The sequence below is a fragment of the Charadrius vociferus genome, unplaced genomic scaffold, assembly GCF_000708025.1.
Source record: "Charadrius vociferus isolate BGI_N301 unplaced genomic scaffold, ASM70802v2 scaffold110, whole genome shotgun sequence".
NCBI classification, from domain to species: domain Eukaryota; kingdom Metazoa; phylum Chordata; class Aves; order Charadriiformes; family Charadriidae; genus Charadrius; species Charadrius vociferus.
In genome coordinates, this window is record NW_009646761.1 from 2917918 (window position 1) to 2935965 (window position 18048).

Genomic DNA, 18048 nt, shown 5'->3' on the forward strand with positions numbered 1-18048 from the left:
GCCGCCCACAGGTCACTCACTGATACTTTTCAATAAAGAACTATTCTGTTAAATGTTATCCGCTTAACTGCCTTAACTCCCAGCCTTTTTGTCCACAGGATAGCAGAAAAACAGCTTGCAATTTTTGTAAAGTAAAAAAAAAGAGAAAAAAAGTATTTTAAACAATACTTTTCACTGCCTTGAGGCTGAAAGATTGCTGCATTGTCTTGATCAAAAATACAATAAAAATTGCCTTTGAGCAGACTGTGAGAAAGCAGATTTTTCAGCGGAATAGGCTAGGAAGTTTTATGGACTAAAAGATGGGGATAACATGAGCTATATCTCTGCTACATCGGCTGAAATAACTCATTATTGACATTGGTCTTTGAAAATGTACTTTCTTGTCCACTGCAGGCTAGAAGTGTGGACTACAAACAATGTTTAATGAAGACTGAGACACAATACTATTCCTTAAGTAATGCAAATAAGAACAGCTGAGGAAATAAAACATCCAGGTTTAGAAAAGAGTATAGTGAACCTCATAATCTTAAAAAAAGGTCAAATCGATCTCAGTCAACTTCTCAGATAGAAGCCTTCAAGCCATCAGAATCTGTGCAAAATTTCATATTCAGAATAGAAGCTATGAAGAATGCAACCTTTGGTTCTTGCGAGGGCTTGGTTCCTAGCTTATGAGCACCATGGTTTCAAAGATAATGAAACATGTCTATCCCACCGGTAGATGAAGTCTGAAGAACAGGGTGAAAAAAAGTGGAAAATAAAACAGACATCAAAAGAAACTGCAGTTCCATATGGTAGAAAACTAGTTGGACACACAGGAACCGTCTGTGTGGTCCCGACTGTGAACATAATCACAATGGAGAAAAGGACAAAATTCACTTTTTTTTTCACAGTCTCCTGATCAGAAGGTACAGTGCCCAGTCTGCGCGGGAAGCCGCAGTCGTTTTGGGTTGGTCATGTTTATGTGAGACTGATGCTTGCTATCCTTGCTCCTCATTTAGGGTTGTGGCGAAAACCAGGTGTTTTGTGGGGTGCAGCAGGAGTTGGGTCGCCCCATGAGGGGGCTGGGGAGTGTTACAGGGACCCCAGGACTGTTCTTGACCCCTGATGGTTGCTGACCCATGGGTACTGAAAGCCCCTGAGAGTTTTGGGAAGCAGTGAGCCCAGGAGACAAGCTCCCCATAGCACTGGGCTCAGCCCTGACTGGAGACAGTGCAGAGATGGGGCTGGGATGAGGCACGGCTGAGCCAAAGCTGGGTCCAGTACCGTGGCCGGAGGTGGTTGGCATGGAGGTCCCTGGGAAGCCCATTGGGAGACAGCCCATGGGTCTCTGAGGGCTTGAAGGTGCTCTCAGGGACCTGACACAGAAGTCACAACTCAAGCCAGCAGCATTAGTCTGCTCAGCAGACAAAATTTGAAGCATTTTTTGTAAAGGCACTTTGGGGGGCAGTTAATTGAGCAGAAATTTGCCCTACTGTCATCTTCTCCACTCAAGCACTTGCTAGCGCAGCCCAGACAAGGTGCAGAAAGGGCGGTCATAGGTGGCTGAGAGCAAGGAAATGGCCCGTAGTCGTTTGGTTTCCCTTGTGATTAGGAAAGCAGGATCTCTAACGTCACCTCTAAATAATGAACACACCATGGCATCACTGATGTTCCTCACCAGCACAGCAATGCAGGCACGCTCCAGTTTTTGGCTGGTTGCTCTTGTTCCCAGTCAGGGGACAGTCCACCCCAGCTGTGCAACCCAACACCCAATTCTGCGTGTGGATCTCCACTTTCCACTTTTGAAAACTCAGTCCAGATTTCCTTTCACTCTGGGGCTTCATATGCTGTGGCCGTGTTTTCAAATACCAAACACACTGACTGCATTTTGGAAGGGTCTCACTGTAAACACTCAATGAGTTCTTCTTGCAAACTCCACTGTTATAAAATTACAGATGACGTGGAAACGAAAACAGGTCAAAACCAATTACAAACATGCAATTTCTGTTAAGAATCCATTTCTCACCGTATGAACTCATTTTTTGGGAAGTATGCCAAAGTATTGTTTCGAATTTATGTCCATCTCTACAAATGTGGGCTTACAAATATGAAAAAGATGCCAGAGCTTATTGAAGGCAAAAGAATGCGGAAATAAGGATAAACTTTTGGTTAAATCTCCTATACTGTATTTGATATCTGTGTTTGTTACTGGTTGTATAGGATATCCTGGACATTTTTAGTTCAAGTCCCTACAGGGGCGTGATAAAATGGCTGGTATTAAAAACTGCCAACAATCCAAGTAACGCATGTCCAACAGGTAACAAAGATACCATATGCTGGCACAGCCATTAGCAAGAGCCCTCATTAGAGGTCGGTACTTCCCTGTTTCTTGCACTTGACTTTCCTTCCTAGATTAAAATTTACCACCGTTAAATCTTCCAAACTGGACACTTAATGTTTCTGAATGGAGCAGAAGTCCTTCTGTGACTCTGGACTACTTCTGAGTTCTCCTACCTCCTTGTTATACACATACACTCATTTATTCTGAAGTGTCCCTAACTTCTAAAGAATATTTCATCTAAATATGATATGTTGCCAGTAAAAAGACTAATATACTAAAATGTCTCAGTTTTCAGAAACTGAAAACTACAAAAATACCTGCTGGCACATCTTTCCTGTGGTTGCTTTAGGCAACTCAAGAGCAAATGTAATTAGGGTGTTGTAAATTGGAATAACGCTATGGATAACAGTTGAGTTCTTGTATCAGCATAATTGGTATAAAAACTTTTTGCTCCCGCCCAAATAATTTTTTGGAAGAGAAACTACTGTTACTACAACAACTGGTAGTTGACGTAGAGGAGAAGGTGAAGTGATCAGACAATTTAAACTACGCATTATAAACGCTTGTAGAAGAAGAGTTTACACTGCAAGAGACTACTTGCGTGAGAGCATCATTTGCAGAGGGCTGCTGTCAACAGCATAACATTCAGCATGGCTGTAGTCATCTTCAAGGCCTAACGTAAAAAAGTTTCATGTTCCTTGAGAACTGCTTTTATAAGGGTGACGCTGCAGAGTGCCTTGGAGATGATATCACAGTCTTGCTAGCACCTTTCTCAGCTGAAAAAAGGCTGTCCCTGTTGTTCAGGAAACTATTATGATTCGGCCTATAGCATATATATTTAAGCAGAGCGGCTGTAGTTTGAGAGGTAAAAGAGTTGCAAAACACATATCTGTCTCTTCCCACAATTATGAAAGGACTCCACACCCAACAGGAATCTCTCAGAGAGCAGTGGACAGAGGGATTTGAGCAGGGTCTCCTGCCAAGGCATCAAGGGATGGATTGGTGGAGGCTGTTGTGGCTGGGCCACCACGACACGGAGCTGTGTCCGCTTCCAGACGCACCCCTTAGGAGCTGTGCTGTCAACTGCCTCTGAGCTATTCCTGCAGTTTCCCTGTCACTCAGGTCTCTGGGGTGTGTGGGATCCATCCCGTGGCCCTCAGCGCCATGCAAGCCTGGGTGTGGGGCTCGAAGGGTCACAGCAGTTGGTCTTCTGAGAGGGGACATTTTAAGGAGCAAGGTATTCTCTTGTGTTTATCAATATATTAGTCTGCAGCACTTATTCCACAGCTGCATGCAGTATATCAAGCGAAATAAAATAGCAGCCATTTAATGTATTACATCTTAATCAGCAATTTGGTATTTCCTACAGACTTTCGTGTCAAAACCTTTAACTGATTTCTGCTTTATTCTCTCCATCCACAAAATAAAGCTATGGTATTGACCTGAGTTGTTTCTTGTGAGGATTAAACAGCTAGCATTTATATAATATTTTAAAATGTTACATGTTGTTTTGGTTAATAAGTCATGATCTATATTAGTGAGAGCATGATGAAAACCAGCCAAGCCTCTACTGTACGAGAGTACTGTGCCGTACACCTGTGCAGCAAGCACCAAACATGTTTTATGCACTTCACAAAATGGCAATATTTTGCTTTTATAAGCTGCATTTGCTTCGGCCACAGTGCATTATGTTTTATTATCCTGCTGGTATTTTGAAATTCATAAACAACTCTCGGAACATATTTAAAACCTGCTTTAAAGGAGTAGTTCAGCGGTAGAAAACAACAGAGCCTCTGTCTCCATATATCTTCCGCGGCATTCAGCCTCTTCCCTGAGGTGTTGGACTTCAGACACATTTTATTAACATTCTGGAGTTGTACCCTCCTGACTAACCAGCCATTAGCTGGCTCACTGATCCTTAACTGCAGATCACTCTCTCTCTTATATAGGCTGCATTTCCCTTAGGTTCCAAAATAATTAGTCTCCCGGCTATGGATGTGATTTCCGTTTAAAGGAATGCAGAAGCAGCACCTCAGCCACTGCTGGCGAGCATCCTTATTCACGCTACGCTCCTTCTCTGGCTGATATTCATAGAGCACCAGATTCTAATTCTACTTAATAATTAGGCTAATACGAGACATACTTACATTTGCCTTCCAGCTCAATTTTCGGCACAGTAAGCAGGGAGTTGCACGCACAGAGCTCCCATAGCAACATGTTATTGTTAACCAAAGTTGTGTGCGTAGCTCCATGTGCTAAAAATTCACCGAGGACCAATTCAGCTGTCAGATACACAGGGGCAACTCCCACGGGATGTCAGTGAAAGGTTCACAGGGCAGAATAATCTTATAAAAATATAACAGTGTGTTATGGTAATGGTCACCCAGAGCTCTGCTAGGTCAGTGCTGTGAGCTGGCCTGTTTTGGACCACAGAGATAAAATCCCGCACTCTCTCCTTTGTCAGAGCTGAGCCTGAGGGCGTCATTGTTACAAAACATTTGAATATCATTCCTCAAAACATGCCCTACTGTAAGGTGTTAGATACCTCAATACTAAGGAAGTGATGGTGCTTTCTGATGAGCTGTGTGACTGTAACCATCACTTTGGAGGACTGAAATGAAGAAAATCTGCTCTTTATTTCAGAATACAGAAAAAATACTGCAAAAGAATACCACAGGGTCACCTTTAGCTCTTTTTGTATCCTAATGCCAGAATGAGACAAGATAAGCTCAATGCAAATAGTCACCAAATAATAAGGGACAGCTGTAAATGTTATAATTTAGACACCTTATCTTACCTGCAAACACAGCAATGTAGCTTGAATGTGTAAATACCAGCCTTACTTTTGCAAAAGTAAGCTAGAAAACAGCATTTTCTTTTGGAGGTAGAATAAATTTTCTGGTTTTCTCTGTACACGTGGATACACCAGGTCTGACATATCTATTTCTTACAAGTATGACTGGTTTTCCAGTCAAGCACATGAAGCCAGGGAGGCAGTCTTCTTAGCTCCTAGGGAGGGGAGTACTTGGGCGATCTGCATATTTGCTTCATTTCCCTCTTTATTTTATTAAATTCCATCTTCCTTGATACGTCATTTTAAAATGTCAATTTCAAGCATTTGCTTTGATCTGTCTTCCTGGTAATTAAATTGCCTGCCTTTAAATTGCCATAATTTAAAATAATCCTAATTAAGACAATTTCCCCAAACTTCAAATACTGGTTTTGAATTACAGTGTGAAGAGAATGAATAATGATTCTTTGTGTATTCACTTTAACACTGTCTACTATTCCTGTACAAGGAAATCGATTTTCTCACCTGTCATGTTAACTAAGGGCACAATCCAGCAAATTCGTACTTCTGCAAGTAGGTCTTAGTCACACAGCAATTGACTGGAACTAAGTACAGGAAGATTTGCTTCTGTGAATAAGGAGAAGATCATTTGGATAAGTGTGCAAGTGTGTGCGTACATTGAGTAAGTGCAAGCCTGTGCAATAAGAATTTCCCACTGATACTTTAGATGTCCTGTGCGAAACAGTAACTGCAGTTCACATAGAAAGGATAAATTAAGATTTTTATAGGTTGAAATAAAAATCATTATCATGCACATATCATACATACACATCGCATATCATATCATACACATATAGCTGCAATGAATCACTTTTGATCTGTATCTGCGTAATTTATGATCAGATGATCTGGCTGTACCTATTTCCACTTGTGAGAGAACTCAGTAGTGCTCGTGAATACAAAGGGCCTACATGATGTTTGTATCTCATAAAACATATCTAAAAAAATTAGTACTTTATTTTAACCTACTACAAACATCATGCTATGTTGTGTTTTTATGACACATACAGAGTACTAAGACAGAAGAAAGCTTGTGAGCAACTGTGACAGTCAGGAGAATGCAAAAAATATATAACCTGAATGTCCAGCTAGTAATACTCTATGGAAGCTGTGAAACAATTATACATTACCATGTTTACCACGGCCTTTTATATTTACATATCAAAATGTATGTTGGAGGGTTTAATTGTGAGGTTGTCAAAACTAAGAGTATTTTCAGAAAACCGAACCATGCAATATTACAGGGGGGGGAGATTAAAAAGTCTTTTGTTCAAATGGAAATACAGAAAACAATATGTTGTTTAAGCAGGATTTTATTTTCTTCTACTCAAGTGATGAAGAGGCCTTTGTAAAGAAAGGCTTTCATCTTATACATGCGGTACTCCATCACAACATAATTACCCTAATTTGTATTCCACTGTAGAAACAGGCTTTTTCAGCTTAAACAAATTAAGCGACAATCACTAAGTGTACATGACCAGCATTCTTTCAAGTAACCTGTTATCAGCTCTGGCTACAGCTTTATCTTGATAAAATGGAAATCCTGTTTTATTTTCCTACTTTCACCCCCAGGATTATGCCATTCAGATCGCCTAGAGAGGCACTGTGATTCAGTGGCTGGAGCGAGGGATGGAGTATCCAGAGATTATTTCCTACAGCCTCACTAAATCATTATGTGATCCGAGTCAAATCTTGACTGCCTTTGGGCCTCTATGTAGGAGACACGCTTAACTCTGAACATGTGAATAACCTGGCCACACTCAGAAGGTCTTTTAAGCAGCTGCATGTGCTCCCTGTTGAGTAGGGGCTCTTCTGCCGATCTTTTCCTCTGGCTTTGGTTGATGTTACGTGTCCTCGAGGATGACAGGGCAAGCTCTACCCCCATCTGTATTTACATTATTTGTCCTTTAGCTGTGTAACTAGAGATATCCCTGCTGTTTGTACACATTCTTCTAATTATTTATCAAACTCCGACCTGGCGGATCACTACCAGAGTGGCTTTGCCTTCAGCACCTTCTCCTCCTCAGTTCCTCCAGCTACGACACTATGGGGACTATAATGGGCATTCCAATATGCTGGACAGGATCCAAGGCCAGGGCATCAACCGACACTGTCCCAGCAGCGAGGGGATGACTCCTGACTCCACCGGAGCAGCACTGCTGGCCAGAGAATGGGCAGAAGCAGTGGGAGGTGCCGCTTTGAAAGTGATTTGAAGGACCAGTAGTGTCACAGCGAAACCAGGGTCTCTTTTTCCCCACTGCTGAGTCTGGATGAGATGAAGTCTCACTGTTGCCCAGTCTCCAAGGTGTAGCTGTGGGAAAGGTGTCAAGCTCCACATGGGCTTGCTAAGACCCTTACAGGGAAGAAGAAAAAAAAAAAAAAAGAAGGAGGAGTAAAAATGGGGAGAGGCAATGAAGCCACCCCAGAGCTGTGGTAGGAGGAGAAAGGGAGGTAACCTGTCTGCTCACAAGGCAACAGTGACCAGAGTTTGAATGTTTCCCCAGTGAATAAAAAAGAAGCTGCCTTTAGATCTCCCTTCATCCCTAACAGAGGCTGATCCACCATGCAGAAATATTTCCGAAGTAGGTAGCTCCCAGTGGGAACGAGGTGAATGGGAAGAGAATGTATCCACCTTTGAAAAGAGTGGGAACCATTGCTGCCCCTCCTGAAGTGCTGGAGAAACAAAATTCACCAGGCAGGCATGTTTGTTGGATAGCATTTTATCAGCACATTTGTTGTGATCTCCTCTGGCACAGCTGAGATCAGCTGTCAGAAACACAGGAATCAGCAGTGGTGGGTGGGGAATGACACCTTCCCTGGACCTCTCCCATCTCCCTCTCTTTCCCAGTCATCCCTTGCAGGACTTTCCTTTCTCCTAGAATCCCAAAAGCCTGTCAGAGAGGAGCAATCACGAGGCTGCTCAATGAGAGGAGGTGAGCTGAGGGTGACCACAGCACAGGCAGGGCAGTGCCCTCACCATCAGGGCACAGTCTCACCATGACTGGACAGGGCAAACAGAGCAAGGGTCGTGATAGCAACAGGTCCCATCAACAGCACAGCAATCTTCAGACGAAAGCAACATAACAAGTCAGGTCTGAGTTTCCCTGTCATCCCTTGCAGGACTTTCCTTTCTCCTAGAATCCCAAAAGCCTGTCAGAGAGGAGCAATCACGAGGCTGCTCAATGAGAGGAGGTGAGCTGAGGGTGACCACAGCACAGGCAGGGCAGTGCCCTCACCATCAGGGCACAGTCTCACCATGACTGGACAGGGCAAACAGAGCAAGGGTCGTGATAGCAACAGGTCCCATCAACAGCACAGCAATCTTCAGACGAAAGCAACATAACAAGTCAGGTCTGAGGTCAATCCAGGAAATCTGAACAACTCAGGAGCACTGGACTGGGCACACAGCTCAGACTGGCGAATGGGCTGAAATGGGGTTCCTGAGCATGGGCAGAGGATGTGGGTTGAGGTCCCCAGTGAGTCTGGTCAAGGGCAATTAGGGCTTATGGCTGCACTCGGTGCTCAGCACAGCATTCCCTCCCATCATGGTGTGACCTCATACCTCACAACACCCTAGGTTTTGAGGGGTACTTTCTGTGAAAAGCTCTGATTTTGGCCAATCCAGCTGATTCTGGGAGTGCTCCTCAGATCTGCAGCTTGGCCAGTTAGTGAGGTATTGAAGCCTCTCCCAAACTGGTTTAGACTCTGCCCCAAATTTACTTCACTTGGTACTCTGGTTGTCCCTGCAGTATGACTGCTGGAGGGGCAATGTGTTCGCAATGGATGTGGTTTGGGTGATGAGGCTTCAGGAGGGGAGACATGAAAAATGGGGTGAGTCTTCAGGCATCATGTAAGCCAGGAGCCGAGGGTCATCATAACCCAAGTAAGGCAGTCCCACAGGAGCCCAGTGGGGTGGTGACAGCAACAGGTCCCATTGACAGTCCGGCTGTCTGAGGGAGAGACAAGGTCATGAGTGGGGTCCAAGGCCAATCCAGAAAATCTGAATAATAATTTAGGAACAGGCAGCTCAGATCAGGCTTGATGACCCAGACCTGAGTTGAAATGGAGTCTACGGGCTGATGGTATGGGTGTGGTGAGGCTGACCAGGACAATTAAGGGCTCGGAGACCAGCACAGCCTTCCTCAATCACCTCTCTGGGTCATGGATTGAATGAATAACAACTCTCTGTTTCCCTCAGAGACAGCAGATGAGCAAGCAGTGGTGGTGGTGCTGCTCTTCCCTCAGTGTTTAACATCTTATTTATGCTCCGGGGCTCCTGAAATCAATGCCTCAAAAGCTGGTCTTTGTTAACTCCACCACCCTTTGAACTACCAAAATCCAGTGCCTTCTAGCACCATACGGTGAATGCATTGTCCTCCCTTGTCGTCACTGGATCCAAGGAGGAATATGAAACCGTGGGCATTGAGAAATTGATACCAGAGCAAAGCTGTAAAGACTTAGGGGGCTTAAATAGCCTTCACAGGCAAGTGAGGACCAGCCAGGAGTATCTGCATGGTTGATATGAGGATTATCACCCATGTGTCATATGTCATGCCACATACAGAACTGATCATTCTGAGGGAAACGGGATGTAACAACCAACACAACTGAGACCCCTTTGTGTCAGACAGCTGTGACTAAATGAACACGCTGCTTGACCTTGAGATTCAGCCTTCTTGAACTCCTTTTCATGAGTTTGAAATTCCCGGTGCTTCCGGCAGCAACCAGAAGGAGATGGGTAAGAACATGTGTCTTTGCTGTTACAGCAAGACAAGATGTGGCCCACTGGAGATTGTTTCTGTTGCCAATTCTGGGTGCCACCATCAGGAACAGATCTGAGCAAATACTTTATCTCAGGCCTGTTCCCTTTTCCTCCCTTGGTATTTCATTTCCATCTCTGTACTCTGTACAGGGGAATTGTTGCTCTATGTATCCAAGGAGAAAGCTTTGTTTCCTGTCGATCAAACCAACTTGCCTCCCTCTGCTCCAAGCTCTCATGCCATGGCTGGAATCCAAACAAATTATTTAGCCCTGCTGACCTTATTGCCTCTTTTAAGGAACTCCATCATCTCCTTTAGCTTGTCCATGCCCAGGAGTAGCAAATTCTAAAAGCAATCTTGAATTTAAATGTACCATTCTGTTTACTGAGCAGTGAACCTTCAGGCAATAAATACTACAGAAGACTCTGTTAGGGCTTGACAGCCCAGCCAGCCATTGCGCAAATCTTTGTTAGTCCTGACAACATGTTTTCTTTTTTTTTAATCAAAGGAATTACAAATTTGTTTTTAATCTTCGGGGTTACTCTTAATGCCTTAGAAAGGATCCAAAGCTGTTTAAAGCTGTATTCACATTACAAGCAGGCAGTAAATTTCAAACTACTAGTCAAGCCCATTGTCACTCCATGTGAACAACGCCACACAGAAGAGGCTCAGCAAAATTTTTGTACACGTACTGAAGTTCTTTAATGCATTTCAGACACATCAAGTGCTCTGGACCTCCCTGATTTTAGAATTCACTTCCCTGGTTCCTGGACAGATGACCCTCCAGTCATGCAGAACTTCTGGAGGCATCATACAGGTGCTGAGCAGCAATACTAGCAATCGTGCCATTGTACTGACTCCTCCTTGGTCCTACAAGTGTGACAACTCCAGGAGGTCATCAGCAAGGCTCCAACCCAAAGCCTATTTCTGTGCAATGGGGTGAACAACAGTGTGAGTTCGTATTTGCTCAGACCTGTGGAGCCATCATACTTTCCTGGTTCTGTAATGCCCTTGTCCCCAAGGCTCTTGAGGAGGAAGTAAGACCTTTACACTGGTGCAGTGTAAGTCCTCCCCAGTCCATGAGTCTCTTTCAGTATTTCTTTAGGGTTGTGTTTACCTCCAGGCTACACTGGAACACATTTTTGGGTTCTTTTTGCAGTCTCTCTGTGAATTTCACATTCTCATCCTTTTCTTCCTTGAAGAATTTTCTCCAGCTGTCTGGATCTCTGCCACTTTGATGCAGTCCTGCAGAACCTTTCAGTCCACGAAATCACAGGAAAAACACAATTCCCACCGAGACATCACTCTGTGGTGCCAAAGCAGTTGTGATTCCTGTGCTAATCTCTTAAGAAATTTCATTAAGCGGTATCACTTCATCACATCCAAGTGCGATGTCTTCCTGAAATGTGCACGTGCCCTCCTTGATAACTACTGCCATTTAGGGCTGCATCTCACAAGCTGCTCAAAACACTCTGCAAGTCATCCTGCTTCCCTGCCCTCCCTGCTGCAGACTCTGCACAGACTGCAGCTAGCTCTGAGGCAGGCAGTGTTTAATTCCTATTTTTCACATCATGCTTCTGTCAACAGGCTTTTAATGTTCTGAGGATGTGAAAAAGTTAAAAGTTGTGTCTGATCCAAGTCATCAGACTAGAGGAAGCCAGACATAGTCCCCAAGACAAAGGGATTCTCACTCTGCTAGTGTGGGAGCTCCTGCATGTTTCCCGAATCAGCCCTGCATTGCAGTGAGCAACTTTGCTGGAGTGTCGGGACACTGAGTACATCAATGGGCCTTAATGGTCCTGACCAGCCTCACCTGGGGCCTCCACCCACATCCTCTGCCCATAGCCTGGGATGTCCATTTAAGCTCAGGCCTGAGCCTTCAGCATTGCTTTAAGCTATATTGCTGAGGGGTACCTGTCTCCAGTCCTATCTCTGTTCCTGTCTCCTGGCTGGACCTTGGTCTACTGTCACAGCTTTGTCTCCAGCCCTGCCTCTTGCTGCTCCCCCTGACAAGAGTTCCAGGATAGACCTGAGTGCATCACCTTGCCTTTGGCAGTCTGGGACTCTTGATGGACCTTGATACCAGCACCCAGCTCTGCCCACCATGTTCAGATCCTGCAGGACTGTGCCCTGATGGTAAGGGCTCCCTGAGCCACCCCTGCCTGGGCTCTGAGGCTCCTCTGGGGAGGCTGCGGGCAGTTCAGGCTGCCCTCAAAGACTCCTAGGGACTGGATGGCTGATGAAATGGTGAGGTTGGGCTGACCAAAAGCAGGAAGCTGGGATGTAGCTGAAGCTGTCAGTGAGGCTGGGGAAGGATGGGACAATCAAATCATCCCTGAACAGTCCCTTGTCTGGGAGCAGGGCTTGTGGGAGGAAAACAGGTGTTCCTAGAGCAGCCTTTGAGGGTGGGAAAGGGATCCAATCACCCCTGAGGTCATACTGTGGTGGGTCAAGGCTCAGACCTTCCCTGAGGAGACTCCAAAGGCCAGAAGGGTGTCAAGTCAGCCTGGAGGCCAGTTGGGGAGGGGAATCCAGCCTCCCTGGTGGAGGCTGTGTGGCTGGGCAGGGGATCAAGGTATGCCAGAGCAGGCAACCCCAGGATAGGGATCAAGGCACCCATGAGGCCAGGGGTTCAGGATGTCCCTGAGCAGCATAGGAAGCCAGGAAGAGGAATTGGTCCAAGCTGGCGAGCACTGGAGGCTGGTGGTCAGAGTGGCTGAGGTAGCACCTATGATAAACCTCAGGGACCTGGGGATTTCAAGCAGGGACCTGGGGATTTGAGCAGCCCCAACAGCTGGGGTGATCCAGGTTGTCCCAAAGCAGCCTCGAAGGCTGTGTGGTTGCAGAGGGTCAGGTTGTTCCTGGGGGCCAAGGGGATCACAATGTCCTGGAACAACCCAACCTGACTTGAGGATTAAGCCACCCCGACACCAGGCAGAAGATGAGGTCAAGCACCCCTAAGAATAGGCCCAGGGTCCTTGGGTTGTTCCTGAGGCCAGGGAGGTTCAGGACTTTCCTGAGGAGACCTGATGGCTGGGGAAGTTGAATGATGCTAACTGGCAAGTTCATGCTCCTGGAGAAACAGAGGCCACGTGGCATGCTCGGGCTTCAAACTACCACTGAGGCCAGGAGGCCAAGATAAGGATTAAGCCACGTCTGAAGCATGTGTGTTGTGTATGTGTGTGTGTCAGGGCCACCCCTGAGGAGCCTTAGAAGGGGGAGAGTGTTCCTGCCACCCCCAAGGAGCCCCAACAAGCCCCAAAGCCTGGGCTGCTGGGTGTGGAGTTGAAATAAAGGTGGCCCAGAGGACGAGGGAGTTGGTAGCTTGGACCCCATCTTGGTTTCCCAGCCTCTGTGTCTGAGCTTTGGGGCTTCTCTGAGGTGCCTGACAAGCCTCCAACTCTTGACTCTCTTCGGTGAATTTGGCATGAAGGATCTTTCCTCACAGTCAAGATTTTTCTGTTGGTACTTAGCAGAGAGATATACGGAGATATTGACTTGACTGACTCTGAGGCTGAATTTCTGTCTCTTACAGTGTGTTGAGCAGAATGCTGATAGAAGCAAAGGCTGTTTACAGAATATATAACAGATACTTCAAAGAGTTTTTCTAGCTTTGAGTTCTTCAGTCACAGGCTTTTGTGCATAATGCATTTCATGTTCTATAAACATGATAGAATATATTCCTTATTAGATAAAGGCAGAAGGATTACAATTACTCCAGTTTTCTCTCTGGTTTACAGCTTAAAATTGGGTGATGATACAACAACTTATGATTCCTGTCTAAATTTGGTATTATGCTAAAAGACGAAGGTAACTTTCTGCTGTAAAGAAGAGATTGAGGAAATTCTCAGCATTGAAAGCTACAGTTCCCCAGGATCCCTTCAAAATAATGAGAGAATAAGTTGCCCAGTATTCCAGACTCTTATAAAGCTGCTTAACTTTGTGCATGTTAATAGCTTTAGTAACTGAGACAGGAGTGTATATTGACAGTTATGATATTACAAATGTGCTTAGACATGCAGAACTAGTTTTTTTTTTTTTTTAATCCAAACTCATATATCCTTTAATTATTGTGGATATTTTATTTTTGTAATTTCATTTTTGTTTATCTACAATTTCTTTAGCAATGGTGATGTCTGTTAACCTCTCTTTGTTTTTTGAAATGTTCAACAGTAATTGTGTATAATCTTGATCCATTAGATATCTTCCTTTTCTTACAGAAACAAGATTTTATATTTCGTGTGTGGTACCCACTTCAGTATAGAATAGGCAAAAAGACCGTTAGTAAAATCTGTCAGTCAAAACCAAATCATACTAAAAGCAGAAAACTTCATGTGCAAACAGAAAAAGATTAGCATTCTTGAGTTGGTCCCCCCCCACCCCGAGTCCTTTCCATATGCGAGGAGCCTTAGCTTCACTTGGAAACGGGCTTGCATTAAGCCGTTTCTCACTGTATCAGGCTCTTTATGCACCCAGCTGGCTGCGAAGTTTCTCTGTGCTGCGGTGCCTCTGTGTAATCCCAGCTAGTTTCCCTTTGCAGCTGTGGGGGGCCTCCTTTGATGTGCCTCTGTAGGTGGCTGCCGAGCCCTCCACCAGGGCCTGCAAACAGAATCTCTTCTGTAGAGGAAAAGAAAACACTGCGGTGATGCCATGTGACTGTTTGCTTTATGCATGCAGGAGGAACTGACGTCAAGTGCCTCAGGATATTGTTCTCATGCAATAACATGATGTTGTGGTGTGTATCTCTGTGCATCTAATATATCTAACGCAGAGCCTGTGGTGAAGGACAATGCAGTCTGTACCTCCCTTCCGCTCTTGGTCTTTTACTTTCAAGACTCTCCATGTGTACTGAAAAGATCTGCTGCGTCTGCTTGTGACTATCAATTGCAAATATGGTGACCTCCTTTAGATGTATTAAGAACAGTTTTCCGGTGGTGGTGTCACCTGTGCAGTTGTGGTAGGCACTGTGAATACAGTAGAGCAAATGCATAAACATGCAACAGAGGTGCTAATTTTATTTTTGCTACTCACTTGGGAAGAAAGGGAGAAAAAGTCATTTCACATACCTTTGGCATGCAGCAGAGATGAGCCTAGTCTTCTCCTTTCTGTTATCACAGCTTTCACCTCTTTTACACTTTGAACATAAGTATTGATAAAAGAAGTTTAAAAAAGTGATGTCAAAAGGAATAAAACTGGGACAAAATTTTCAACATTATATGTAAATGCAACTAGGAACCGTGTTCCACTAAGAGGACCATGCAGCAAGAATCCTATGAAATATTTTCAAGCTTAGGTTTAGATGAACCCGGCTGCCCAGCAGTTTTTCTTCTCCCCTGTGCCTCCCTGTGGCATGGGAATATACCACTTGTTCTGGGACATCCTGGCTCTCACTGCATGATGTGAATGTACTCGAGCTGGAGAGAACTTAGAATCATAGCATGGTTTGTGTTGGACGCAACCTTTAATGGCCATCTAGTCCAGCCTCTGTGCAACGAGCAGGGACATCTTCAACTAGATCAGGTTGCTCAGCCCCCCATTCAGCCTGACCTTGAATGTTTCCAGGGATGGGGCATCCACTACATCTCTGGGCAATTTGTTCCAGTGTTTCATCACCCTCAGGATAAATAATTTCTTCCTTATTTCTAGTCTAAATCTACCCTCTTTTAATTTAAAACCATTACCTCTTGTCCTATTGCAACAGGCCCTGCTAAAATGTTTGTCCCTATCTTTCTTAAGCCCCCTTTAAGTACTGGAAGGCTGCAATCAAGTCTCCCTGGAGCCTTCTCTTCTCCAGGCTGAATAATCTCAACTCCCTTAGCCTGTCTCCATAGGAGAGGTGTTCCATCCCTTTGGGCATTTTTGTGGCCCTCCTCTGGACCTGCTCCAACAGTTCCATGTCTTCCCTATGTTGGGGGCTCCAGACCTGGACGCAGTACTCCAGGTGAGGTCTCACCAGACTAGAGTAGAGGGGCAGAATCACCTCCCTCGACCTGCTGGCCACGCTTCTTTTGATGCAGCCCAGGATATGGTTGGCTCTCTGGGCTGTGAGTGCACATTGCCAGCCCATGTCTGGCTTTTCATCCACCAGTACCCCCAAGTTCTTCTCGGCAGGGCTGCTCTTGATCCCGTCATCCCTCAGCCTGTATTGATACTGGGGGTTGCCCTGACCCACATGCAGGACCTTGCACTTGGCCTTGTTGAACCTCGTGAGGTTCACATAGGCCTACTTCTCAAGCTTGTCCAGGTCCCTTTAGATGGTATCCCATCCCTCAGGCATGTCAACCGCACCACTCAGCTTGGTGTCATGCACAGACTTGCTGAGGGCGCACTTGATCCCACCTTCTGTGTCACTGATGAAGATATTAAACAATACGGAACCAGATTACTGAGGACTATAAAAGCATCAGATAAAAATATAAGGGTTGACGTAATGTGTGAGTTGAGGGAGTGACGTAAAACCACACAATGGTTAATGCAGTTACACAATCATCTGACTGTATAGGAAATATCCTCTTATCCTGCTCGAGGACCTAGCTTGTGTCTAAGTCTGAGGGATTTATTCCTAATATAACTACGTATATTATCCATATACAGTTTACCTATGGATGTAATATTTTTGCTGTCTTCTCACCCTTTCGAAATCTTGTGGCAACACGTCTTGGGCGTGTTGCGAACTGCCTATGGCATCCTCCCTTTCTTTAGCTAAGAATAATTGTGTTTCAGCTTTAGAAACAGTAGTCTCACTCCGCTACTCTAGTGAGGATAAAGAGGAGGCTCAGGTTTACCCTCCTTTCCCATGTCACCACTGTTTTAATAACGCTATTTAAAGAAAAAAATGTTGTTCCTTTGCCTTGTGAACACTGATTTGAACATCTCAGATCGCATCTTTTCTACACTTGAGTGTTGTGGGCAGCTTTATACCTCTGTTGTATTTCAACAAAAGTCCAAGATGCTAATAGTGATGCTTCTTAGGCACTTTCCTCATGGCAAAACTCTCATAGCGTCTCCAGGGATGGATGACAACTTACTTGGGGATTGGCACCACTCTGTCACCTCCATGAGCTGAGATCCAGGATATCTGCAGCAGGGAACCTGAGCCCAGCCGCACAGGCCATTTTGGAGGACGCTGACTCGCAGTATCGTGTGCCAGAGAGCTGAGCAGCAAGTGGTTCCTGCAGGTGATCAGAAATAGAGTGTTAGTGGCATCCCTTTCCTGACCACCTTGCTTGCATTTCACAGAGCAGGAGCTTGGACAGGGTTCTGCTGGCAAAGTTATGCTCCTCACCTTCACCGCTGGGCAGCTCAGAGGGTGGATGAATCTTCTCCCTGCACTGCTATGCCTGTGCTGCCATACCCCTTCGCAGCTGCAGACAGCCCTATACGTCTGCGTGGCCTCACACCGTCACCCGCAGACAGACCCAAATTCCACACTGCTACAGTTTGAGGAACCCACAACAATTTATTGTCGTTTAGAGAATTATTCTATCACCCTATGACCCCTCTCCACGCAGGACGAGGGATTGGGGAAAAAACAAGGAAACCTGAGGGTTGAAATATAAACAGATTTAATAGAATAAGACTAGATAATTAACATTAACAATACTAAAGAACCAATATTTATACTGAAACCAATATAAAATATATGAGGATTATGCTCAGCCCAGTGTATCAGCAACTCCCAGCAACGGACAGCAAATGTTGGATACTGTGAGCGCTATGGCTTCGGGAGGAAGGGAAGGGCTTAGGGGTCTGGTGCTGGGGCACAAAGTTCTCAGGGTCACAGCCGTCACAGAATCATAGAATGGTTTAGGTTGGAAAGGACCTTGAAGATCACCAAGTTCCAACCCCCCTGCCATGGGCAGGGACACCTCCCACTAGACCAGGTTGCTCAAAGCCCCATCCAGCCTGGCCTTGAACACCTCCTGGGATGGAGCTTCCATAACTTCTCTGGGCAACCTGTTCCAGTGCCTCACCACCCTCACAGTGAAAAATTTCTTTCTAATATCTAATCTAAATCTACCTTCTTTCAGCTTGAAGCCATTCCCCCTCGTCCTGTCACTACATGCCCTAGTAAAAAGTCCCTCCCCAGCTCTCCTGTAGGCCCCCTTTAGGTACTG

At 45.3% G+C, this 18048-nt stretch overlaps 1 protein-coding gene across 1 annotated transcript in view; it reads left to right on the forward strand.

The window, feature by feature from the left end:
- Positions 1-12568: 12568 nt before the first annotated feature.
- The window catches only part of PCCA (propionyl CoA carboxylase, alpha polypeptide), a 306936-nt gene continuing 301456 nt past the window's right edge, over positions 12569-18048 (forward strand). Inside the window, exon 1 of the mRNA XM_009892045.1 lies at positions 12569-12652. Within this exon, the coding sequence (XP_009890347.1) occupies positions 12569-12652 (84 nt within the window). The remainder of the gene's footprint in view (positions 12653-18048) is intronic.